Here is a 25,757-nt window from a genome sequence, read left to right on the forward strand (position 1 = left end):
GGCATTCCAGGCCAGAGACTGGACGAGGGTGAGAGGTCGGCATTGAGGTAGAAGAGACTGAGGTACATTGAGTAGGTTGGCATTAGATGAGAGAAGTGGGAGGCTGAGTTGTAGTAAGAGAGTACTGAGGTGAAAGGTAGGAGGGGGACCGGCGTTATTGACCTTATTTAACACCTGAAAATAGGCAGCAATAGAGAATGAACTGCTCATTCAAGAAATCTAAAGCAATGCAGAGGCTAGAAAGTCAATGACTCATAATGCAGCCCCATTCCCTCTAGTAATTCTGAAAACGTGAACTTGACCACAGTGTGGAAAGCCATTACTTACCGACAGCCGAAACGCTCTTTTGTCTGCGTAGCTCGTGGGCCGGGAATAAGTCTACCGGCTCTATTGTGTTGTACTCTCCCAAGACCACTGATGAATTAATAAATGCCACTGATGAATTGATTGGCGGATTGGGAGTGGATTGTTTCAGTTGTTCCTCACGGCAGACTTAGGCCGTTTTGTGCTACAAGATACTGATAGGTTTCCCCACTTGTTGTCATCAATCAATCTCTACAGTGTTCGATCCCAGGCTGTAGACCCTAAATACCACCTCAGCACCTCTTTACCAACTAGACCCTTGGAGACTCAGAACCCATTTGTATTACTCCTGTACCTATTAACTTGCTTATCCTGTGTACTTACACACTGGCTCGCATAAACATTTACTTTTCCTTCTTTCTCTTCTCTTAATTAATATCAATCTCCCTTACTAGACTGTAAAAAGCAGGGACCATAATAATAATAATAATAATGGCATTTATTAAGCACTTACTCTGTGCAAAACACTGTTCTAAGCACTGGGGAGGTTACAAGGTGATCAGGTTGTCCCACGGGAGGCTCACAGTCATAATCCCCATTTTACAGATGAGAGAACTGAGGCACAAAGATGTTAAGTGACTTGCCCAAGTCACACAGCTGACAATTGGCAGAGCCGGAATTTGAACCCAGGAACTCTGACTCCAAAGCCTGGGCTCTTTCCACTGAGCCCCGCTGCTTCTCCGATTCCTAATTCCATGATTCCTAATTTTTCTGTACTCTCCCAAGTGCTCTACGTATGGTAGGAGCTCAGTAAAAACAATTGTGTGATAGACGGACCAAAGTTTGATGTATTGGCGTCTGAAGTCATATTTGTTTCAGGCAGCCCGCAGTTGGTCATGCCCATCAGAAACCTGTCCTGAAGGCTTCTAGGTAGAATTGTACCAATCAATCAATCAATCAGTCATATTTATTGAGCGCTTACTGTGTGCAGAGCACTGTACTAAACGCTTGGGAAGTACAAGTTGGCAACATATAGAGACAGTCCCTACCCAACAGTGGGCTCACAGTCTAAAAGAAAATACAAACTCTACGTTGGCCGGGAATTGAACCCGGGTCAACTGCTTGGAAGGCAGCTATGCTAACAACTATACCACCAACGCTGCTGTAACTACAAGTACCAGCGATACAAAGCTGGGGCATGACGTCCGTACTTTCCGTGGCCAGCTGTCTCCGCTTTCTACTTGAAGGTGGTGATTATGGCGGCATCTCTGAAGTCTTGTGGCATTTCTTCAGTCTTCTATAGGTTGAGGAAGAGCTCCTGTAGACACTTTTCAATCATATTTATTGAGCACTCACTGTGTCCAAAGCACTCTACAAAGAGCCTGGGAGAGTACAACAACAAACGGACATTATTCCCTGCTCACAACGAACTTACACTCCAGATTGGGAAACAAACAATATGACTAAATAAATAAATAAATGAAGATATTACAGCTAAGTACATAAGTGCTAAGGAGTGCAGGAAGGTCACCACTCTTTTTTCCACGGTTTGACTGGCAGAAATGATTTTCTGGAAAGTTGGAGGTGATGTCCTGCTTCCCATCTTTGAAGTTTCAAAGGGATTCCTACTTAATGGTGGAAGACCTTCTCTCAAGGTCATGAGAAAGCTCTCTGTAGTCAGTGATTCCCTTGTCTCACGTGATGGTGGTGCTTAAAGTCTGAACTATTCAGCAATGACACCATGAAGATTTTCAGATTGGAAGCCCAGTGGCAAGAATATTATCTATTCTGTTGATTTTGAAAAAATGCCAGGCCTTCAGTAAATGATGAAATACTCCTGCTTAACAAAGGAAAAAGTGAGGCACAAAGGAATTAAAAGCTATTGGAATTATGAAGTATCTTCATTGTTACTACTTTTTTACTCTGTTTTACATATATTTTCTGGTCTGACAGAAGGGCTTTTTCTTTGTGAGCACACCGTAGTCTAGTGGAAAGACCGCAGGCCTGGGAGTCAGAGGACCTGGGTTCTAATCCTGTCTATTCCACTTGCTTGCCGTGTGACCCTGGGAAAGTCGCTTATCTTCTCTGTGCCTCGGTTTCTTCTTCTGTAAAGTGGGGATTCAATCTCTATTCTCCCTCCTATTAAGACTGTGAACCCCATGTGGGTCAGGGACTGTGTCCAACATGATTTAGTAATATCTACCCCAGCTCTTAGAACAGTACTCACTACACAGTAAATGCTTAACAAATACCACAATTATTATTATTGTTATGCTTATTACTATAGTTGTTATTATTGTCTCTCCCCCACTCTCAATCAGGAGCTCTCTGAGGGCAGAGACGATATCTGCCAACTTCCACTGTATTTAGCTCAGTACATAGTACAGTGCTTTGACTGGCGGTGTGCAGAGCACTGAACTAAGCGCTTGGGAGAGTATTCTACAAAAATAAGCAGACACAACAATGATGACGTCTGACAGGACAAAGCAATCAATTGATCAAATTTATTGAGAGCTCTGCCCCTCCGCCAAGCTAGCTCTCTTCCTCCCTTCAAGGCCCTGCTGAGAGCTCACCTCCTCCAGGAGGCCTTCCCAGACTGAGCCCCTTCTTTCCTCTCCCCCTTGTCCCCCTCTCCATCCCCCCGTCTTACCTCCTTCCCTTCCCCACAGCACCTGTATATATGTATATACGGTTGTACATATTTATTACTCTATTTATTTATTATTTATTTATTTATTTATTTTACTTGTACATTTCTATCCTATTTATTTTATTTTGTTGGTATGTTTGGCTCTGTTCTCTGTCTCCCCCTTTTAGACTGTGAGCCCACTGTTGGGTAGGGACTGTCTCTATGTGTTGCCAATTTGTACTTCCCAAGCGCTTAGTACAGTGCTCTGCACATAGTAAGCGCTCAATAAATATGATTGATTGATTGATTGATTGCAGAACACTGTACTGAGTGCTTGGGAGAGGACAGTATAACAGAGTTGGTAGACACGTTCCTGGCCCACAATGAGCTTACAATCTAGAATGGGAGACAAAGTGTTTGGTAGTTTGGTTTAGTCTCTGGATGATAATCTTCCACCTACATTTCAGCCTTGGCAACACCTCTTTTTCTTTTTAGGAAGGATAGTGTTGGGGATGACAGATGTTTGTATGCTCACATTGTAGAATTGTAGCTCAATAAATACGATTGAATGAATGACTATAGCTATAATTCTATTTGTTCTGACGATTTGGACACCTGTCTCCATGTTTTGTTTTGTTGCCTGTCTCCCCCTTCTAGACTGTGAGCCCGTTGTTGCGTAGGGACCGTCTCTATCTGTTGCCGACTTGTACTTCCCAAGCGCTCAGTACAGTGCTCTGCACACAGTACGCGCTCAATAAATATGATTGAATGAGTTGCAGAGCTGGAGAAGACCTTGGGAAAGCAATGAGATAATGAAGAATTTATTTTTTAAATCCGTTTAAACCCAAAACACTTCCAAATGGTTCATCTTAAACAAATGAATCATTTGATTAACACAGGAGTGTCAAAAATTTCGTAAGCCTGTTCTTAGACAACCCCACAGAAGCACACCTGGAGACTTTCCCAATAGCCTCCACCACACGTCCCGACTCCGCCACACGTCTGCTGTGTGCCCTTGGGCAAGTCACTTCTATGAGCCTCAGTTCCCTCATCTGTAAAATGGGGATGAAGACTGTGAGCCCCACGTGGGACAACTTGATCACCTTGTATCCCCCCCCCAGCACTTAGAACAGTGCTCTGCACATAGTAAGCGCTTAACAAATGCCATCATCATTATTATTATTATTATTGTTATTAGCCTACCAGTCTCGAAGATGGGAGGGAGGGTCGAGCAGAGGCCTACCCATTCTATTCCTAGCTTGGGCAGTGGCTAGCGAGTGGAAGGAAATCTGCTCCAACTCAAAAATCACCCGTTCTGGGCAGCAGCGGTAAGGGAGAGAGTCGAGGGCGGAGACTCGAGTTTATTGTGCGGAAGGAGGCAACAGCAAACCGCTTTCGATTTTTACCAAGAAAACACTCTGGATCCACTACCGGGGCAGATGGAGGTGGGGCGTTCTGGGAGAGATGGATCCATGGAGTCGCGATGGGTAGGAGACGACTCCACAGCAATAAGACAAGATTCCCAGGCATAATCAAGCCCATCCGCCCTCTTCCTCTTCAATCCTTCTCCTCGTTCCATTGAGAAGCAGTGTGGCCTACATTAAAGAGCGCAAGCCTGGGGGCCAGACGACCAGGGATCTGATCCTAGTTGCTTGCCGAATGACCTTGGGCAAGTCACTTAACTTCTCTACGTCTCAGTTCTCCTGTTCTCCCTCCTACGATTGAATGAATACTTAGACTATGAGCCCCATGCAGGACAGACTGTGAGCCCACTCTTTTAGACTGTGAGCCCACTGTTGGGTAGGGACCGTCTCTATATGTTGCCAATTTGTACTTCCCAAGCGCTTAGTACAGTGCTCTGCACACAGTAAGCGCTCAATAAATACGATTGATGATGATGATGATGATGACAGGGACTGCATCCAGCCAAATTAACCTGCACTAACCCAGACTATGAGCCCCATGCAGGACAGGGACTGTGTCCAGCCAAATTAACCTGTACTAACCCAGGCTAAGATTAGTGTTTGACCCTGAGCCCACTGTTGGGTAGGGACCGTCTCTAGATGTTGCCAACTTGTAGTTCCCAAGCGCTTAGTACAGTGCTCTGCACACAGTAAGCGCTCAATAAATACGATTGATTGATTGATTGATAAGCACTTAACAAATACCATCTAGGGGAGAGCTGCGTGGCTCAGTGGAAAGAGTCCGGGCTTTGGAGTCAGAGGTCATAGGTTCAAATCCCGGCTCTGGCCATTGTCAGCTGTGTGACCTTGGACAAGTCACTTCACTTCTCTGTGCCTCAGTTACCTCACCTGTAAAATGCAGGTGAAGACTGTGAGCCCCACGTGGGACAGCCTGATTGCCTTGAGTCCTCTCCAGCGCTTAGAACATGCTTTGCACATAGTAAGCACTTGATAATAATAATGGCATTTATTAAATGCTTACTATGTGCAAAGCACTGTACTAAGCGCTGGGGAGGTCACAAGGTGATCAGGTTGTCCCACAGGGGGCTCACAGTTTTAATCCCCATTTTACAGATGAGGTAACTGAAGCACGGAGAAGTCAAGTGACTTGCCCAAAGTCACACAGCTGACAATTGGCAGAGCCGGGATTTGAACCCATGACCTCCGGCTCCAAAGCCCGGGCTCTTTCCACTGAGCCACGCTGCTTCTCTAACAAATGGCCGAACAAATGCCATCATTATTATTATTATTACCATCAGAAAGGGAACATGTCTGCTAACTCTGCTGTATTGTACTCTCCCAAGTGCTTAGTACAGTGCTCTGCACATAGTAAGTGCTCAATAAATACCACTGGTTGACCAACTGATTGACTGATCAACTTCGTCTCCTACTTCTTTTCCCTTTTTTTTTTTCCTTTTTCCTTCTCCCCTCCCTCCTCTGCTCTTCCTCCTCTTCTACTCAGCAGCCATAGTCACCCCTGGAGCGCCCTTCGGTGAGTGGCTGTTCTGACCTCACCATGATGATGGCCTAATGGTTAGAGCCCAGGCCTAAGAGTCAGAAGGTCATGGGTTCAAATCCTGGTTCCTCCAGTTGTCAGCTGTGTGACCTTGGGCAAGTCACTCCACTTCTTTAGGCCTCAGTTACCTCATCTGGAAAATGGGGATTAAGGCTGTGAGTGCCATGTGGGGCAGGGACTGTGTCCAATCTGATTAACTGGTATTTACCCTGGAGTTTAGAACAGTGCTTGGCACAAAGTGCTTAACAAGGACTAGTATTACTAGTACAGACAAGTACAGAGAAGCAGTGTGGAACAGTGGAAAGAGTACAGGCTTTGGAGTCAGAGGTCATGGGTTCAAATCCTGGCTCCGCCAATTGTCAGCTGTGTGACCTTGGGCAAGTCACTTCACGTCTCTGGGCCTCAGTTCCCTCATCTGTAAAATGTGGATTAAGACTGTGAGGACAACCTGATTACCTTGTAACCTCCCCAGTGCTTAGAACAGTGCTTTGTGCATAGTGAGCACTTAATACAAGCCGTTATTATTATTATTATTATTATTATTAATCTGAGGCCCAGAGAAGTTAAGAGACTTGCCTAAGGTCACACGGGAGACAAGTGGCAGAGCTAGGGTTGGAGTCTTTCTGACTCCCAAGCACTTGGGAGATGACAGCGCAATGAGTTAAAAGACTAGAGGGGGAGACAGATATCAATATAAATAAATAAATTACAGATAAGTTCATAATTGCTGTGGGTCTGGGAGGGGGAAACGAATAAAGGGAGCAGGTCAGTGTGATGCGGAAGGGAGTGGGAGAAGGAGAATGGGGGGCTTAGTCAGGGAAGGCACTGGGAAGGTAGAATATCCTCAGGCAGAATGGGAAGAAAAATTATTTTCCTTTTCCTTCCCATTTCCAGATGTAACCTATGTGAATTACAATCTCCCAGTGGAAAATGTCTCTCTTTGGGACAGAAAAATTCCATTCCTATGCCACTTTGGAGGATTCTTCATTTCTTTATTCTTCGCTTGCTGGCTCTCCCCAGCCTGACAAACACCATCTTTTTTGGCTGATTAATTATGCTCCTTGAATCTGTTGGTGCTGCTCCTGAGACAGCTGGAAGAATTGCAAAGGTTTCGGTTTTTATTTAGTGATGAGGACCACCGTGGCAGGGTGGAAAGAGCTTGGGGCTGAGAGTCAGAGGATCTGGATTCCAATCCTGACTCTGCCAGTTCATTCATTCATTCATTCATTCATTCATTCATTCTTTTAGACTGTGAGCCCACTGTTGGGTAAGGACTGTCTCTATACGTTGCCAACTTGTACTTCCCAAGCGCTTAGTACAGTGCTCTGCACACAGTAAGCGTTCAATAAATACGATTGGTGATGATGATGATTCATTCATTCATTCATCCATCCATTCATTCAATCGCATTTATTTATTCATTCATTCAGTTGTATTTATTGAGGACATACCGTGTGCAGAGCACTGTACTAAGCACTTGGGAAGTACAAGTTGGCAACATATAGAGACGGTCCCTACCCAACAATGGGTGCTTGCTGAGTCACCTGGGGCAAGTCACTTAACTGCTCTGTGCCTCAGTTTCCTTATCTAGAAATTGGGGATTCATTACCTATTCTCATTACTACTTAGGCTATAAGCTTCATGTGGGACAGGGACCGTGTCTGACCTAACCTGTGTCTACCCCAGTGCTTAGAACAGTGCTTGACACACAGTAAATGCTTAACAAATATCACAGTCATGATGATGATGATGATGATTTCTCCCATTCAGAATGATGGACAACCTTCAGCAGATCACAACTTTCCCCACATTTAAGAAGCAGCATGGCCTAGCGGATAGAGCCCAGGCCTGAGGGTCAGAAGACCTGGATTCTAATCCTGGCTCTGCCACTAGTAAACCTGCTCTAGACTGAAAGCTTGTTCTGGGCAGGGGATGTGTCTATCAACTCTGTTGTATTCTACTCTCCAAAGCGCTTAGTACAGTGGAGAAGCAGCGTGGCTCAGTGGAAAGAGCACGGGCTTTGGAGTCAGAGGTCGCGGGTTCAAATCCCTGCTCTGCCAATTGTCAGCTGTGTGACTTTGGGTGTCACTTAACTTCTCTGTGCCTCAGTTACCTCATCTGTAAAATGGGGATTAAGACTGCAAGCCCCCCGTGGGACAACCTGATCACCTTGTAACCTCCCCATTGCTTAGAACAGTGCTTTGCACATAGTAAGCGCTTAATAAATGCCATTATTATTATCATTATTACAGTTTTCTGCACAAAGTAAGCACTCAATATATATGATTGATTGATAGATAGTCAGCTGGGTGACCTTGAGCTAGTCACTTCACTTCTCTGTGCTTCGGTTTCCTTACCTGTAAAAGGGGGATGGAATACCTGTTCTCATTCTTATTTAGACTGTGAGTTCCTTATGGGATAGGGACTGTTTCCAGTCTGATTAAGCAGTATCTACCCCAGCACATAGGACAGTGTTTGACACATAGTAAGTGCTTAACAAATACCATTGTTTAAAGTCCTCCTAAAATCCCACCTCCTGCGAAAAGTCTTTCCCAAATAATAACCCGTTAGCACATTGCAATCAATCAGTGATATTCATTGAGGGCTTACTGTGTGCAGAGCACTGTACTTAGTGCTTGAGAAGGTGCAACAGAGTTAGAAGATGTGATCCCTGCCCACAAGAAGTTTACAGACTAGAGGGGAGACTGGCATTAAAATCAGGGATATGTAAGTAATTGTTATGGGGCTGAGCGTGTGGTGATCAAAATCTATTTATTTTATTTTGTTAGTATGTTTGGTTTTGTTCACTGTCTCCCCCTTTTAGACTGTGAGCCCACTGTTGGGTAGGGACTGTCTCTATATGTTGCCAACTTGGACTTCCCAAGCGCTTAGTACAGTGCTCTGCACACAGTAAGCACTCAATAAATATGATTGATTTATGATTTTAAGTGCTTAAAAGATACAAATCCAAGTGTAAGGGAGAGGCAGAAGGGAGTGGGGGTAAGATTTAAAGATTTATTTATTCTTATCTGCAGCACTCATGTATACATATTTATTCAAGTACTTTTGACCACTCTAGTTGTAAATATCTTTCTGTGTTTCTTTCATTGGAGTACAAGGTCTTTGAGGGAAGGATTATGCCACTTCTTTATTCTCTATTTCCCATGTGCCTAATGCAGTGTAATACATCAAGGGGGTGCTTAATAAATACTACTACTACTACTATTGCTCATTGTGGGCAGGGATTGTCACTCTTTATTGCTGTGTTGTACTTTGCCAAGCACTTAGTATAGTGCTCTGCACACAGTAAGCGCTTAATACATATGATTGAATGAATGAATGAATACTATTACAACGACTAGTACTATTGCAACGACTAGTACTATTACAACTACTAGTACTACTATTATTACTACTAATTGTGGATTTTGTACTAAGCACTGTACTAAGCACTGGGGTAACCATAAGATAGGTTAGAAAAAATCCCTGTCCCACATGGGGTTCATAGTTCACAGGGGAGGGAGAACAGGTATTGAGTCCCCATTTTACAGATGAGGAAACTGAGTGCCAGAAAATAATAATAATAATAATAATAATAATAATGTTTGTTAAGTGCTTATGGTGTGCTGGGCTCTGTACTAAGCGCTGGGGTGGATACAAGCAAATCCAGTTGGATACAGGCCCTGTCATTCATTCACTCATTCATTCAATCGTATTTATTGAGTGCTTACTGTGTGCAGAGCACTGTACTAAGCGCTTGGGAAGTACAAGTTGGCAACGTATAGAGACAGTCCCTACCCAACGATGGGCTCACAGTCTAGAAGGGGGAGACAGGCAACAAAACTGTGTTGCATTCATTCATTCATTCAGTCGTCCAAGGGGCTCACAGTCTCAATCCCCATTTTACAGATGAGGTAACTGAAGCCCAGAGAAGTAAAGTGACTTGCCCAAGGTCACACAGCAGGCAAGTGGCAGAGCCAGAATAAGACCCCAGGTTCTGCGTGTGAATCCCAGGCCCGTGTTCTTTCCACGACGCAACACTGCTTGTAGTGCTGATGCAAACACTAACACTGACATCGAGATTTCAGGGTTGGGAAATCGAGCTGTGGAATCGATCTTAGTGCTATTATTTGCCTAAACACAACTCACAAGCTGCTCTCATCCCTGCCAGTCACACAACGTCACAACTGCTCTGAAGAACTGTTGCCTACCAACCTTGTTTTGGGCCCCCCAAGCACGAAGGCTGAAACTAACCATCTTGCTGTATCTTTACACGAACGAACATCTAAACTGTGGAGAGCAGAACTGCGGCATCATATCAGCCCTTCTGCCGTTTCACCCAAAACCAGAACTTCGATTAATTTCGCCTCCAATGAAAACCCTCTCCCTTGCTCAGTCTTTCAGGTTGTCCCCGAGCAAAGAAAAGTGGAATCAGGATAGCACAAAGTAAAGAAGACAAAGAAGATCAAGAGCCAATTAGGTAAGTATGCCCCAGTTCACATTAAATTGATGTACTGCGATTCAAACTTCTCAAACTTCAACACTATTAGGATAGAGGGGAGGGGGAAGAACAGAACATTCTAGAAAGCAGAATAAAGGTATTAGAGTCTTCTTTCACTCGAATAAAACAGGAGTTCTGATGGGACAGAAAAGAGGAGCAAGATTTTTTTTCCCATGTAAGATGAAGGATTCAGTAAAAGATGTAGTGGAGTTTGATTTAAATAAGTTAATTGCAAAAGTGCATCCCCCCTTCATCAGTTACAGAGAATTAGGGAACGATGTAGAGTACCAAAGTACATAATTATGGTATTTTTAAGTGCTTACTATGTTTCGGGCATTGTACTAAGTGCTAAATTAAATAAGCGCCAATTTAAATAATTTCAGTGCCAAAGTACATCCTCCACAAGTCAAAGAGGGCAATGGCGTTGGAAAAATAGGCTATGGAAAAATATTCAGGGTCTCTTGCACTGAAAGATAATTCGAATTCTGCCATAGGAGTATTGCCATTGGCCAGGTGAACATTATCCATCCCCTCTTTTGGGGATACTAAAATCTTTGGATCAGGACAATGGAAGCTCGCAGTAGGGAATCCAAAACGTTTCCCCGTTCCCTGAGGAATAATCACCTCCTCAGATCATCTCCACTGCCGACATGCCCAAAGGTGTCCCATGATAGCCAGAGCACCGAGTTGTCCCTGGATTAGCTTGTGGGGGTGTCCCACATCCACGCAGATGGCTAGAGTTCTTCATTCATCCATTTAATCGTATTTATTGAACGCTTATTGTGTGCAAAGCACTGTACCAAGCCTCTGGGAGAGTACAGTATCACAACCAAGAGACACATTCCTGCCCACGACAAGCTCACAGTCAGGAGGCGAGCTCACAGTCTAGAACACACATGAAACACCCCTGCTGATCCGATATATTTTCTGATATATTTAGCTGTTCCCCTAGGAGCTGTCTTTGGTGCTTTTTTTTTTTCCTTTAGTCTGTAGAGCGTGATTGTTCTTTTTTTTTTCATGTCAGGTTATTTTGACTTTGTTGTAGAGACTACCAGGTATAGGATGGCAAGACAATAAAGTTTATCTCATCTATCTGCTATCCAGATGTCCGGTTCCGGGTTGTGACGGTCAGGGTCATATAACTGGAAAGTATGCCTCCCATCGCAGCGCGTCAGGGTGCCCGCTGGCCGCCAAAAGGCAAAAGGACGGATATTTAAATGGCTCCCAGTTCTCCTGGAAGTCAGTGAAGACGGAAGGTATGTCATGTCCCACCCCAGGATGTGATGGTTCAGGACACGTCAGTGGTAGTTTCCTTACGCATCGGAGGTGAGTAACTGCCCTGCTGGTTGTTTTCTGGGGGGAGGACCCCCTGGGCTGAGTCTACACCCCCCCGGGGATGCTTTTCCGGGGTGCCAGGGCCCCACATTCCCCCTTTGGCCTTTCATCTGCACCCCTAGAGTCAAATCTGTCTATTGTTATATTGTACTCTTCCAAGTGCTTACTAATAATAATAATAATAATGATGATGATGGTGTTTGTTAAACATTTACTATGTGCAAAGCACATAGCGTGGCTCAGTGGAAAGAGCATGCACATAGGATGCACTTAATAAATGCCATCATCATCATAATCATCAAAGCACTGTTCTTAGCACTGGGGGGATACAAGGTGATCGGGTTGCCCCATGTGGGGCTCACAGTCTTAATCCCCATTTTACAGATGAGGGAACTGAGGCCCAGAGAAGTGAAGTGACTTGCCCAAAGGCTCCGATGACCTCTGACTCCAAAGCCCGGGCTCTTTCCACTGAGTCATGCTGCTTCTCTACTACTTCTCTACTACAGCGCTCTGCACCCAGTAAGCGCTCAATCGATCGAGCACAGGGAAGCGCATGGTGTAGTGGCTAGAACATGGGCCTGGGAATCAGAAGGTCATGGGTTCTAATCCCACCTCTGCCACTCGTGTGCTGTGTGACCTTGGGCAAGTCATTTCACATCTCTGGGCCTCAGTTCCCTCCTCTGTAAAATGGGGGTGAAGATTGTGAGCCCCACATGGGACAGGAACTGAGTCCAACCTGATAAACACCTATTACCACAGTGATTAGTAGAGTGTCTGGCACATAGTAAGCGCTTAAGGGGAAATGCAAGTCAGGGCACAGTACTGAAAGCCTCCTCATGGACCTTCCGGCCTCCAGCCTTTCTCTCCTCTAGTCCATACTTCCTTCTGCTTCCCAGATCTTTTTTTTCTAAAACTTCATTTTACACACATCTCCCACAGTAATGATCTCTCCTCTAGTCCATACTTCCCTCTGCTTCCCAGATCTTTTTTTTTTTCTAAAACTTCATTTTACACACACCTCCCACAGTAATGACGACACTTCTTAAGCACTTTTCATGTTCCAAGCAGGTTACTAAACACCTGGGTAGATACAAGATGATCAGAGACCGGGGTAGATACAATATGATCAGGTGGTACCCAGTCCCTGCCCCATCTGGGGCTCACAGGGAGAAGGATTTAATTCCCACTTTACAGATGAGGAAACTTAAGACCCAGAGATTTGCCCAAGGTCACCTAGTACAAGTGGCAGAGCTGGGATAAGAACCCAGCTCCTCTGATTCCCAAGCCCAGAGGCTTTCTACTAGGCCATGCTGCTCTAACATTCCCATTTCTCAAAGTCTTCCCATGTTACCCATTTCTCTCTGCACCAAACAGAGACTCCTGACCATTGACTTCAGTACTCTCTTGCACCCCTACTTTTTAATGGTATTCATGAGGCACTTACTATGTGCCAGGCACTCTCCTAAGCACTCGGGCTGATACCAAATAATCCAGTTGGATGCAGTCCCTGTCCCATATGGGCTTCACAGTCTTAATCCCTATTCTGCAGATGAGGTAATTGAGACACAGAGGAAATGAAATGACTTACCCAAGGTCGCTCGGCAGACAAGTGGCAGAGCTGAGATTAGAACTCAGGTCCTTCTGTCTCCCAGGCCCCTGTGCTATTCACTAGGCCATGCTGTTTCTTACTGTCGCTGGCAAAGAGCTTGGCATCTTGTTATACCTCCTCTCCAAATCCAAAGGCTCTGACGATAGGATTTAGATGTTTAGAAGCTGGGTTGAGAGGTTCATTCATTCATTCATTCAATCATATTTATTGAGCGCTTACTGTGAGCAGAGCAATGTACTAGGCGCTTACAGAAATGTGCTGTTCTTTCTCTTACAAGATCACATGTTTATGTGGGACAAATCGAGACCTTCCAGCAGTAATAATAATGATCGCATTTGTTAAGCGCTTGCTATGTGCCAAGCACTGTTCTAAGCACTGGGGTAGATACAAGGTAATAAGAGTGTCCCACGTAGGGCACACAGGCTTCATCCCCATTTTACAGATGAGGTAACTGAGGCCTGGAGAAGTGAAGTGACTTGCCCAAATTCAGAGAGCTAAGTGGCAGTAGCGTATATTAAGTGCCTTCTTTGTTCAACAAACCGTATTAAGCACTGAGAAAATACACACGGATGAAAATTAGACAAGCTGTCTAACCCTCATGGTGCTCCCAATTTAAAAATAAGGGGCAGAGGGTTGGTGACAAACAAAAAGAAAGATGAAACATCGGTGTGCCTTACTGGAAAGCACACAAGAGCCCTGGGTTCTAATCACGGCTCAACCACTTACCTGGTGAATGACCTTGGGCAAATCAGCCAACTTCTCTGGGCTTCATTTCCTCACTTGTATAATGTAGTGGCAAAACTTTGTGTCCCTCTGCATTAGGCTGTGACCCCCATGAGAAACAGGGAGTCTGATCTGATTGTACTGCCATCCTTAGTATTATTCCAACTTCCATTCAACCGGCGGAAAGACATCAGCTTGGTTTCAGGAACCCCTGCAAACAGAGCAGGTGCTCAGTAAATACTGTTGATTGACTAATGAGTAGAAGAGATCAAACCAAAGATGCTCCCTGACCTAGAAACCTCTACTCCAATCCACAGACAATAATCCCTGCTGTCCCTCGGGCTAAATGTTATCATAATGATGGTGTTTATTAAGCGCTTACTGTGTGCCAGGCACTGTTCTAAGCGCTGGGGTAGTTATAAGATAATTGGGTTGAAGAGCACAATGCAACAGTTAACAGTCACATTTCCTGCCCACAACAAGCTTACAGTCTACAGCAGGGGACAAATAAATAAAATAAAATGACAGATACGTACATAAGTGGTGTGGGGCTGGGAGGGAGGAAGAGCCTTTTCATTCATTCATTCAATCGTAGTTGTTGAGCGCTTACTGTGTGCAGAGCACTGTACTAAGCGCTTGGGAAGTACAAGTCAGCAACATATAGAGAACCAACAACGGGCTCACAGTCTAGAAGGGGGAGACAGACAACAAAACAAAATATGTAGACAGGTGTCAAAGTCGTCAGAACAAATAGAATTAAAGCTATGCCAGGACGATGCAGGAGGGAGTGGGAGATGAGGAAAAGTGGGGCTGAGTCTGGGAAGGCCTCCTGGAGGAGATGGGCCTTCAAATGATTTGAGAAGGGAGGACCTTCCAGGCCAGAGGCAGGATGTGGACCAGGAGTCTGCGGCGAGACAGGCAAGATGCAGGCACAGTGAGGTTAGCACAGAGGAACAAAGCATGAGGGCTGGGCTGTAGAAGGAGAGAAAAAAGGTGATGGAGTGCTTAAAAGCCAACAGTGAGAAGTTTTTGTTTGATGTCGTGGTGGATGTGCAACCACTGGAGTTTTTTTTGTTGAGCAGGGTGACATGTCCTGAACGTTTCTGTAGAAAAACAATCCGGGCAGGAGAGTGAAGTGTGGACTGAAGTTGGGAGAGACGGGAGGCTGGGAGATCAGCAAGGAAGCTGACGCAGTAATCCAAGCGGGATAGGATGAGTGATCCTATTAAGGTGGTAGCAGTTTGGATGGAGAGGAAAGGGCGGATTTTAACCATGTTGTGAGGGTGGGATGGACAGGATTTATTAATTTGTGTCTACGCCAGCACTTAGAACAGTGCTTGACACTTAGTAGTTATGAGAAGCAGTGTGGCTCAATGGAAAGGGCATGGGCTTGGGAGTCAGAGGTCATGGGCTCAAATCCCGGCTCTGCCAATTGTCAGCTGTGTGACTTTGGGCGAGTCACTTCACTTCTCTGTGCCTCAGCTACCTCATCTGTAAAAGGGGGATGAAGACTGTGAGCCCCATGTGGGACAACCTGATCACCTTGTATACTCCCCAGCGCTTAGAACAGTGCTTTGCACATAGTAAGTGCTTAACAAATGCCATCATTATTATTAGTAGTAGTAGTAGTAGTAGTAGTAGTAGTAGTAAGTGCTTAACAAATACCCTAAACAAACCATGAGGATATAGAAGGCTTGAATGATCACATTCATTCAATTGTATTTATTGAGCGCTTACTGTGTGCAGAGCACTGTACTAAGCGCTTGGGAAGTACAAGTTGCAACATATAGAGACGCTTGGGAAGTACAAGTTGCAACATATAGAGATGGTCCCTACCCAACAGCGGGCTCACAGTCTAGAGGAATTCTTGGCAATCAGTAAACAATTCTATCCTAATAATTCAGCTTAGGAGGCAGGTGATTCAGAAGCAGAGACACCACAGTGCAGAGAGCTCCCCACAGGCAACCACCCCAAAAATTGAAGTCTCTCCACCTTGAAAGAGGGAAGAGCAGCTGGGTGGATAAAGATGTAGTTTTTAGGGACACTGTGTCCCTGAAACTATGGCTTTAAGGCACTCACCCCCACCCCGCTTTTCCCCCGACTACTTTCTCCTCCCTCTTTCCCCCTTCCTTCTCCATTCTGCATCATCTATCATCCCCCATTCTAGACTGTAATCTCGTAGTGGGCAGGGATTGTCTCTCTTTATTGTGAATGTACTTTACAAGCGCTTAGTACAGTGCTCTGCACACAGTAAGTGCTCAATAAATACGATTGAGTGAATGAATGAATCTAGTCAGCTGGATCTTTGACTTTTGGGCATTGGATTTTTTCCCCACCCTCAACCCCAGAGCACTTATCTACATGTCTCTAAATTATATTTTATAAATCACTCATTTATATGAAAGTCTGTCTCCCCCTCTAGACTTTAAGCTCACCGTGGGCAGAGAATGTGCCAACTCTGTTGCATTTGTACAATGCTGTGCACATAGTAAGTGCTCAATAAATACCTCGGATGATGATGACCTGTTGAAAAATCTATGCGGTAATAAACATGAATGAGGATACAGATGGATCATCTAAATACATTCAAATGGGGCATTTCCCAGAAACTGTTTGCAAAATTCAGACAAACTGCTTAGCCACTTCAGTCAATCCTTCAGTCGATCATATTTATTGAGCACTTACAGTGTTCAGAGCACTATACTAAGGGCCTGGCAAATTACAATAGAACAGAGTTGGCAGACACATTCCCTACCCACAGTGAGCTTACAATCTGGAGAGGGAGAAAGATGTTAATATGAATAATTACATTACACATATATACTTAAACAATCAATCAATTGTATTTATTGAGTGCTTACTGTGTGCAAAGCACTGTACTAAATGCTTGGGAGAGTATAACAGAATGGAGTTTGTAGATAGATTCTCTGCCCACAGAGCGCTAACATTGTGGAGTGGGAAACAGACACTGCTATAAATGAATCAATTATGGATATGTACATAAGAGCTGTGGGGCTAAGAGAGGGGTGAATTAAAGGTGAAAATCCAAGTGCAAGGGCGATGCCGAAGCGGGTGGGAGAAGAGAAAATGAGGGCTTAGTTGGAGAAGGTCTGTTGGTGCTTTTAATGAGGTTTTGAAAGTGGGGAGAATAATCTCCTGTCCAATGTGCAGAGAGGGAGGGCATTTCAGGCCAGAGACAGGAGGTGGATGACAGTTGAGTGATGAGATAAACTATTGTCAGCTGTGTGGCCCTGGGCAAGTCACTTCTCTTCCCTCAGTTATCTCCACCATAAAATGGGGATGAAGACTGTGAGCCCCATGTGGGACAGGGACTGTGTCCAATCTGATTATCTCTTATCAGCCCCAGAGCTGACTGCAGTGCCTGACACACAGTAAGCACTTAACAAATACCAGAAAAAAGGAGTCTCACAAGAAGTTCCAAAACCGGAGTCAATGATTTTCTGCTTATTATCCATCATTCTGTTACATCAAGGCATCTGTTGGAGCAGAGATCCAAGAACTGAAATGTCACACTGTAAGACAGGTTCAGGAAAATTGAAAGCTTCCATAAACTTTGACAACCATCCACATCCAATTCTGACCAAATATTTTGAGGTTAACTGTTTCCTACCTGGTATTCATTCATTCATTCAATCGTATTTATTGAGCACTTACTGTGTGCAGTGCACTGTACTAAGCTCTTGTAAAGTACAGTTCGGCAACAAAGAGAGACAATCCCTGCCCACAATGGGCTCAATAACATTTCTAAACGAAGCCCCTTATTAAATATCATCATCAATCGTATTTATTGAGCGCTTACTGTGTGCAGAGTACTGTACTAAGTGCTTGGGAAGTACAAGTTGGCAATATATAGAGACAGTCCCTACCCAACAGTGGGCTCACAGTCTAAAAGAGTGGGCTCACAGTCTAAAAGATAATGGCATTTATTAAGCACTTACTATGTGCAAAGCACTGTTCTAAGTTCTGGGGAGTTCACAAGATGATCAGGTTGTCCCACATGGGGCTCACAGTCTTAATCCCCATTTTACAGATGAGGTAACTGAGGCACAGAGAAGTGAAGTGACTTGCCCCAAGTCACACAGCTGACAAGTGGCGGGGTGTCTCTCTATTTCCCTTTACCCCCAACTATTACCACCTGATTTGATCATTAAAATAGCATCTTTCAAGTGTTTCTGAATTGCAAACTGAGGTATAATGCAGAAGAAAACACTTTTCCTGTGCCTTAGGGCTTCTCCTCTCCTGCCTCAGATTTTCTTCTCCATTAGGTGGAATTCACGGTATAAAACCTCTCACTTGCCATTTCTGTATGAATCTTTAAACCCATCATTGTATTATCACCATGAAATTCTCTTCCCTCTTCGACACAGTTCACCTAATCCCTGCTGAACCGAAGCTATTAAAAATTAAGTTTCGCTCTGACATGGAATGTGGAGCACGTAGGATCTTGTACCTTTGTGGAATGATTTCTATGTCATAGCTATTAAATCCTGTACCTGTAATATGAATGCTTTGTGCCTTTGTAAGCAAGGGGTAGCTTTGTCAAACGTTGAGCCAAACCACAATCACCTGCCAATTCTATGCTTTGGAGGGCTCTTCCTTGGTTCTAGAAGGCTTCTATAAAAGATCATTCAATTAATCAGTCATATTTATTGAGCGCTTACTGCATGCAGGGCACTATACTAAATGCTCGGAAGAGTACAATGCAACAGGATTGGTAGAAATGTTCCCTGCCCACCTTTAGGTTACACCTAGAGGAAGAGAAAAACATTAATATAATTAAATTAATTATATATATATGCATATATATATATATGAATGCTATTGGGCTAGAGGGAGAGAAAAACATTAATATAATTAAATTATATATATAATATCAATATATATGACTGCTATGGGGCTGAGTGGGTGAATATCAATTGATCAATCAACCAGTGATATTTATTGATTGATGTGCAGAGAGGACACTGAACTAGGCATTTAGGAGACTGCAATGAAACAGAGTTAGCAGACCCATTCCCTGCCCACAATGAGCTTACAGTCTAGAGGGGGAGGCAGACACTACTATGAATAAGTGATTTATAATATATAATTTAAAGATACACACATAACTGCTGTGGGGTTGAATGTGGGGCAAATATCCAATGCCCAAAGGTCACTGACTCATTCATTCATTCATTCATTTAATGGTCTTTATTGAGCGCTTACTGTGTGCAAAGCATTGTAATAATGATAGCATTTATTAAGCGCTTACTATGTGCAAAGCACTGTTCTAAGCGCTGAGGACTGTTCTAAGTGCTGAATAAGTATTTGGGGGAATAGAATATAACAACAAACAGACAAATTCCCTGCCCAAAATGAGCTCACATCTAGAGGGGGAGACAGACATTAATATAAATAAATGGATAGATAAATAAATGAATAAATTACAGATATATACATATGTGCTGTGGGAATGGGAGGGAGGATGAATGAAGGAGCAAGTAATAATAATAATAATAATGATTTTTGTTAATGAAACAAGGTAATCAGATTGTCCTACGTGGGGATTGGAGTAAATGACTTGTTCCTCAACATATGAAATGTTGACTATATCCTCAACACACGAAATACATTTAGAGCAAAGCCTTCATGCAATAAATGCCACTGATTACTGATTGATTAATTGATTGATAATTAGCCAGAGAACCAGTGTGGGTCAATGGATAGAGCACTCACATGGGAGTCCAAGGACCAGAGTTCTAATCCCAGATCTGCCATTGCTCTGCTGTGTGTCCTTGAGCAAGTCACTTAACTTCTCTGTGCCTGTTACCTCATCTGTGAAATGGAGATTAAGACTGTGAGCCCCATGTGGGCTTTGGAGTCAGAGTTCACGGGTTCAAATCCCAGCTCCACCAATTGTCAGCTGTGTGACATTGGGGAAATCACTTAACTTCTCTGTGCCTCAGTTCCCTCATCTTTACAATGGGGATTAAGACTGTGAGCACCCCATGGGACAACCTGATCACCTTGTAACCTCCCCAGTGCTTAGAACAGTGCTTTGCACATAGTAAGCACTTAATAAATGCCATCATCATCATTATTATCAATATTATTATTATGTGGAACATAGATTGGGTCCAATGGATTTTCTTCTTCTACTTTAGCACTTAGTACAGTGCATGGCACATAGTAAGCACTAAAAAAATACCATTAAAAATACAGAATTTCAAGACCCAGGGCACAAGCTAGGCCCTTTCCTGATCATTGTGAAGAACTGTTGACATGTGTTATAGTATCAAATGGTATTTTGAAGAACAATTTGTGGTTCAGTGGGCTGAACAATCAACCAAAGCCTTAGCTGCATTGAATTATTTATCAATTAACATGCCGACATGAGAGAAATTATTCTTTGTGCTGGAGTAGATAGTTTTTAATGAGATTCTTTCACTCAAAATCTGTTAGCAGTGCACATAAAGCACTACAGTGAAAACAAGTGCTTCTAAAACACTTAATGTCTTATGATAATTTTCATTTTCCTCTAAGTGTAGTTTTGGTTCCCTTCTCTTCTCCCCAAATGAGTTTCCTGGGGACTTTCTTCAATCCATCAATCAATCCCTCATATTTTTTGAGCATTTACAGTCATTCATTCAGTCGTATTTATTGAGCACCTACTGTGTGCAGAGCACTGTACTAAGCACTTGGGAATTATAAGTCGGCAACATATAGAGACAGCCCCTATCCAACAACGGGCTCAGTGGGCAGAGCACTCTGCTAAGCACTTGGGAAAGTACAACTTAATGGAGTTGGTAGACGCATTCCCTGACCACAACGAGCTTACAGCCTAGAGGATGAGACCAATATTAATATAAATGAATAAATTTGGGACACAGTAAGCGCTCAATAAATACGATTGATGATGATGATGATGGAGGAATGAATAAAGGGTAGAAATCCAAGTTTAAAGGCAACACAGAAGCGATTCGGAGAGGAGGAAATGAAGATGTAGTGAGGGAAGGCTTCTTGGAGGTGATGCAAGCAGCATGGCTCAGTGGAAAGAGCATGGATTTGGGAGTCAGAAGTAATGGGTTCTAATCCCAGCTCCGCTACTTATCAGCTGTGTGACTTTGAGCAAGTCACTTAGCTTCTCTGTGCCTGAGTTACCTCATCTGGAAAATGGGGATTAATAATAATAATGATAGCATTTATTAAGTGCTTACTATTTGCAAGGCACTGTTCTAAGCACTGGGGAGGTTACAAGGTGATCAGGTTGTCCCACATGGGGCTCACAGTCTTAATCCCCATTTTACAGATGAGGTAACTCAGGCACAGAGAAGTGAAGTGACTTGCCCAAAGTCACACAGCTAGCAATTAGCGGAGCCAGGATTTGAACCCATGACCTCTGACTCCAAAGTCCATGCTCTTTCCACTGAGCCATGCTGCTTCTCTAAGATTAAGATTAAGACTGTGAACCCATGAGGGACAACCTGATTACCTTGTATCTCCCCCAGTGCTTAGAACAGTGCTTGGCACATAGTAAGCGCTTAGCAAATACCATTATTATTACTATTATTACTACTCTTATTGCTACTACTACTACAACTACTACTCATTTTTAAGTTCTTATTAAGTGTCAAGCATAATTTATTATGTGCCTTCAGCGAGGCTTTCTTGTTATTCATTCATTCATTCAATCGTATTTATTGTGCGCTTACTGTGTGCAGGGCACTGTACTAAGTGCAGGTTGGTCTAGTATAAAGAGAACTAGATCTTTAACCCAGCCCTCCTGCCACTGGACTTCTGTGTCACCCCAGGGAAAAATTACACAGCAGACAAGTGGCGGAGCCGGAATTAGAACCCATGACCTTCTGATTCCCAAGCCCGTGCTCTAGCCACTACACAAATAACAGGAAGTAATAAAGTCCATAATCAATCAATAAATTGTATTTATTGAGTGCTTACTGTGTGCAGAGCACTGTACTAAGCGCTTGGGAAGTACAAGTTGGCAACATATAGAGATGGTCCCTACCCAGCAGTGGGCTCACAGTCTAGAAGACTGTGATAAGACATAAGATATGTTCTGAAGAATTATATAGGGTATGAAGAATTAAGTGGTGACATAGTGTAGAAAAGCTAAAGGGATCGTTCATAGAATTGAAAAAAAAACATAATTTGGGTCAATATTCAGTACAAGATGGAGGTATAGCTTGACTAGACTGTAAACTCCTTGAAGGGAGGGATCGGTCATACCTAGCAACTCTATTGTAGTATACTCTCCTAGGTGCTTAGTACAGGGCTCTGCCCCCAATAAGTGCTCTTGAAATGCCACTGATTGACGGATTGATTGATTGATGTGCAATAAAAGGTAAGAAACAAACCACTGAGCCTTTTCCATTAATTTAAGGACAGGATCCTATATGTTAATTCTGTTATATGCTCTTCAGCCCTTAGTACAGGGTGCTCAACACAGGAGCCATTCAGGAAATGCTAATGGTTCGATCTTTTGCAACTATTAACTGTTGGCCTAATTATGTTTTTGACTATTTTATCCGCTGGATTTTGAATCTCCCATGCCTCCTGATTAATAGGACGTTTATTTTCTTATCATTCGCAGTCTCTCAGGATGCCCTAGAGCCACCTCAGCAATGAAGAAAGCAAAGCTGTCCGGAGAACAAATGTTAACAATCAAACAGAGGGCCAGTAATGGTAAGCATTTCTAGCTTTGATATTTAATATCACACTTTTTTGTTAGAATAAAAAACAAGAGCAAGGCTGAGGTAGGAAATCTCTTTTCTTTCAAAATTATCAGAACAGAGAAGCAATGTGACCCGATTGGAAAGAGCAGGGGCCCTGCTCATGAATCTGAAGAAAAAGAAAATTTTTCTAGGCTGTCTGTAAAAGTATTAGGCTGAAAAAAGAAGAAGGTGATTTGGAATTGAAAGCCTGATCAGTCTGTGGAATTCATTTCCACAGGAAGTTGGGTGGGGATAAGATAGGTTTATGGAAATTCATGGGTAAGAGGCTAAAATGGATGATTAGATGGAAAAGTAACGTCTCTAATCATAAAGGTGAATGTCTAAATCAACATAGTTTGACATGACTTCTTGGGGATGGGGTTCTCGATGGAATGAGCCCTGTTCTGATCTGATTTCATTCATTTTCATTTCTGAGCATCTTTAATGGCACTCTGGCACCTTCGATGGTCTATCTTACAGGGATTTTGTACAAAGATGTATTTACCAACCAATCAGTCATATTCACTGAGTGCTTACTGTGTGCAGATCACCGTACTTAGCACTTGGGAGAGCACAAATTGGGAGATATATTCCCTGATTACAAGGACCTCACAGTCTAGATGGGGAGATTGTATTTCAAGTGATTGTATCCTTACCCACATCCTCTTATTTATTTTTCTTCCTTTTGCCTACCTTCCATATTTCTATCTGTAATTTCTTTCAGTTTGAATCCCCAAGACAAACAGTATTTTAACTACAAGGTTGCTACCTGTATAAGTGGGTATGCCTATAATCACATTTAAATAGAAAAATCCAGCCAGATAAATGTGTGGAAAAGACTGACCACCAATTATGCTGTTAATTGAGAAATGAGAAAGTTAATCCCCTTGATAGCCTGTCTACCTACTCTACTGTGCTTTCCCAAGTGCTTAGTACAGTACTCCAGCGCTTAGAACAGTGCTTGGCACATAGTAAGCGCTTAACAAACACCATCATTATTATTACTCTGCTCAGTAAATGCCACTGATGGATTGATTGATTGATTGACGGGTAATGGGCAGAACATATGCCTACCAACTCTACCAACTGTTGTATTATACTTTCCCAAGCGCTTAGTACAATAATACTACTATATTAAGCACAGGGATAGATTCAGTACAATTCTGGGAAAGACCCTAACTAGCAAGTTATCAGAATCCAACAGAAGTGGCATTCTCACTGTGGAGTGGAAAAGATAAGTCACTCACTGAAATTTCTAGGCTGAACATCAATGGTTGAGCACCATCAATCAATCAATCAATCATGGATATTTATTAAGGGGTTTTGTTGTGCAGAGTGCTATACTAAACACTTGGGAGAGTTCAATGAAGATATAGACATGATCAAGGAATTTGCAGCCTAGTAGAGGAACTTATAGTCTAGCGATATAATTCTGGAAAAAGACTCCTATTAGCGGAAGTGATTCACTGAAAAGATAAATCAATTCCCAGGCTGAACATCAGTGGCTGAAAAACCGTTCATAATACAGTTGACTTACTTGTCAATTCCACTAGCCTGTGCTTTAAGATTTCCGCTATGTGCTTTTTATGTCATATAGTAATTGTAGTACAGTAGTAATAGTCACAATAGTAGCAACAGTAATAGCAGCAGCGTTTAGTATTTCTGCTTCCTGCTCTACATTTGTGTTTCAAAATGGGCCACAGCATTTTCTCATCAAAAGGATTTTACCATTTTTGTTGGCCAGAATTCGGTATCTGGATTCCATCTGGGCCTCATTGACTTTTTCCTTTCCCTGTGGCCTCAGAGAAATTCAGAGTGTAAGACTCTTCACCAGTACTCATTCTGTAGAGCAGGATTTGTAGCTACTATTCTTTAGCTTCAATTCTGAGCGGTATTCCTTAATCCCAGTCTTTCAACTTTATTTCAACCCAATTCCCAACAATATAGAGAGGGTAAAAAGGGACCAAGTATAAAGGAAGAGAAAGGAATAGAGTGCGAAAATGAGAGAAAGAGAGAGAACTCTTTGTGGGACTCGATTATCTTGTAACTACCCCAGCACTTAGTATTCATTCATTCAGTCAGTCGTATTTATTGCACACTTACTGTGCGCAGAGCACTGTACTAAGCACTTGGGAGAGTGCAATATAACAATAAACAGACACATTCCCTGTCCAAAACAAGCTTACAGTCTAGAGAGAGCTTATGGTCTAATACAGTCTAGTACAGTGCTTGGGACATAATAGGTGCTTACTATATACCACAGTTGTTATCGTCATTATTGTTATTATCATTGTCATCATCATCATTATTATTATGAGCTAGACAGGTATCCAAACCCCAGGAAAGGGACTGTGATAGCATTAACTCTGAGCATTAGAGAATCAGCGTGGTTCAGTGGAAAGAGCATGGGCTTTGGAGTCAGAGGTCATGGGTTCAAATCCCAGCTCTGCCAATTGTCAGCTGTGTGACTTTGGGCAAGTCACTTTACTTCTGTGGGCCTCAGTTCCCTCATCTGTAAAATGGGGATAAAGCCTGTGAGCCCCCTGTGGGACAACCAGATCACCTTGTAACCTTCCCAGTGCTTAGAACAGTGCTTTGCACATAGTAAGTGCTTAATAAATGCCATTATTATTATTAACCTTTCCCTCTCCTGCCGGCTGTAGGATATAGTTGAGTAGTTGCCATGCACCTCACTGTTTCACCAACAATAATGAAACAATACTATTACTACTCTTACTATTATTACTGGTACTACTACTATAACTCCTACCACTACTACTATTCAATTATATTTATTGAGCACTTACTGTCTGCAGAGCACTGTACCAAGCACTTGGGAAGTACAAGTTGGCAACATATAGAGATGGTCCCTCCCCAACAACGGACTCACAGTCTAGAAATGGAGGGTGATGCTAGCTGGGCAGACAGACATAGAGGGAAATGAGA

The 25,757-nt window shown here is 43.1% G+C and overlaps 1 protein-coding gene and 1 non-coding gene across 5 annotated transcripts in view; one reads left to right on the forward strand and one right to left on the reverse strand.

Annotated features, from left to right (window-relative positions):
- Positions 1–25,757, forward strand: part of MYT1L (myelin transcription factor 1 like) — a 450,983-nt gene that overhangs the window by 397,015 nt on the left and 28,211 nt on the right. For all 4 annotated transcript variants that reach the window (XM_038772247.1, XM_038772248.1, XM_038772250.1 and 1 more), the window contains 3 exons: positions 10,308–10,391; positions 11,517–11,738; positions 22,691–22,782. In XM_038772247.1, the coding sequence (XP_038628175.1) occupies positions 10,308–10,391; positions 11,517–11,738; positions 22,691–22,782 (398 nt within the window). The remainder of the gene's footprint in view (positions 1–10,307; positions 10,392–11,516; positions 11,739–22,690; positions 22,783–25,757) is intronic.
- On the reverse strand, positions 1,392–1,463 carry TRNAG-UCC. Its single transcript has one exon. It is a non-coding gene; the product is annotated as a tRNA-Gly (tRNA).

The sequence above is a fragment of the Tachyglossus aculeatus genome, chromosome X1 (genome assembly GCF_015852505.1).
Source record: "Tachyglossus aculeatus isolate mTacAcu1 chromosome X1, mTacAcu1.pri, whole genome shotgun sequence".
NCBI lineage: Eukaryota > Metazoa > Chordata > Mammalia > Monotremata > Tachyglossidae > Tachyglossus > Tachyglossus aculeatus.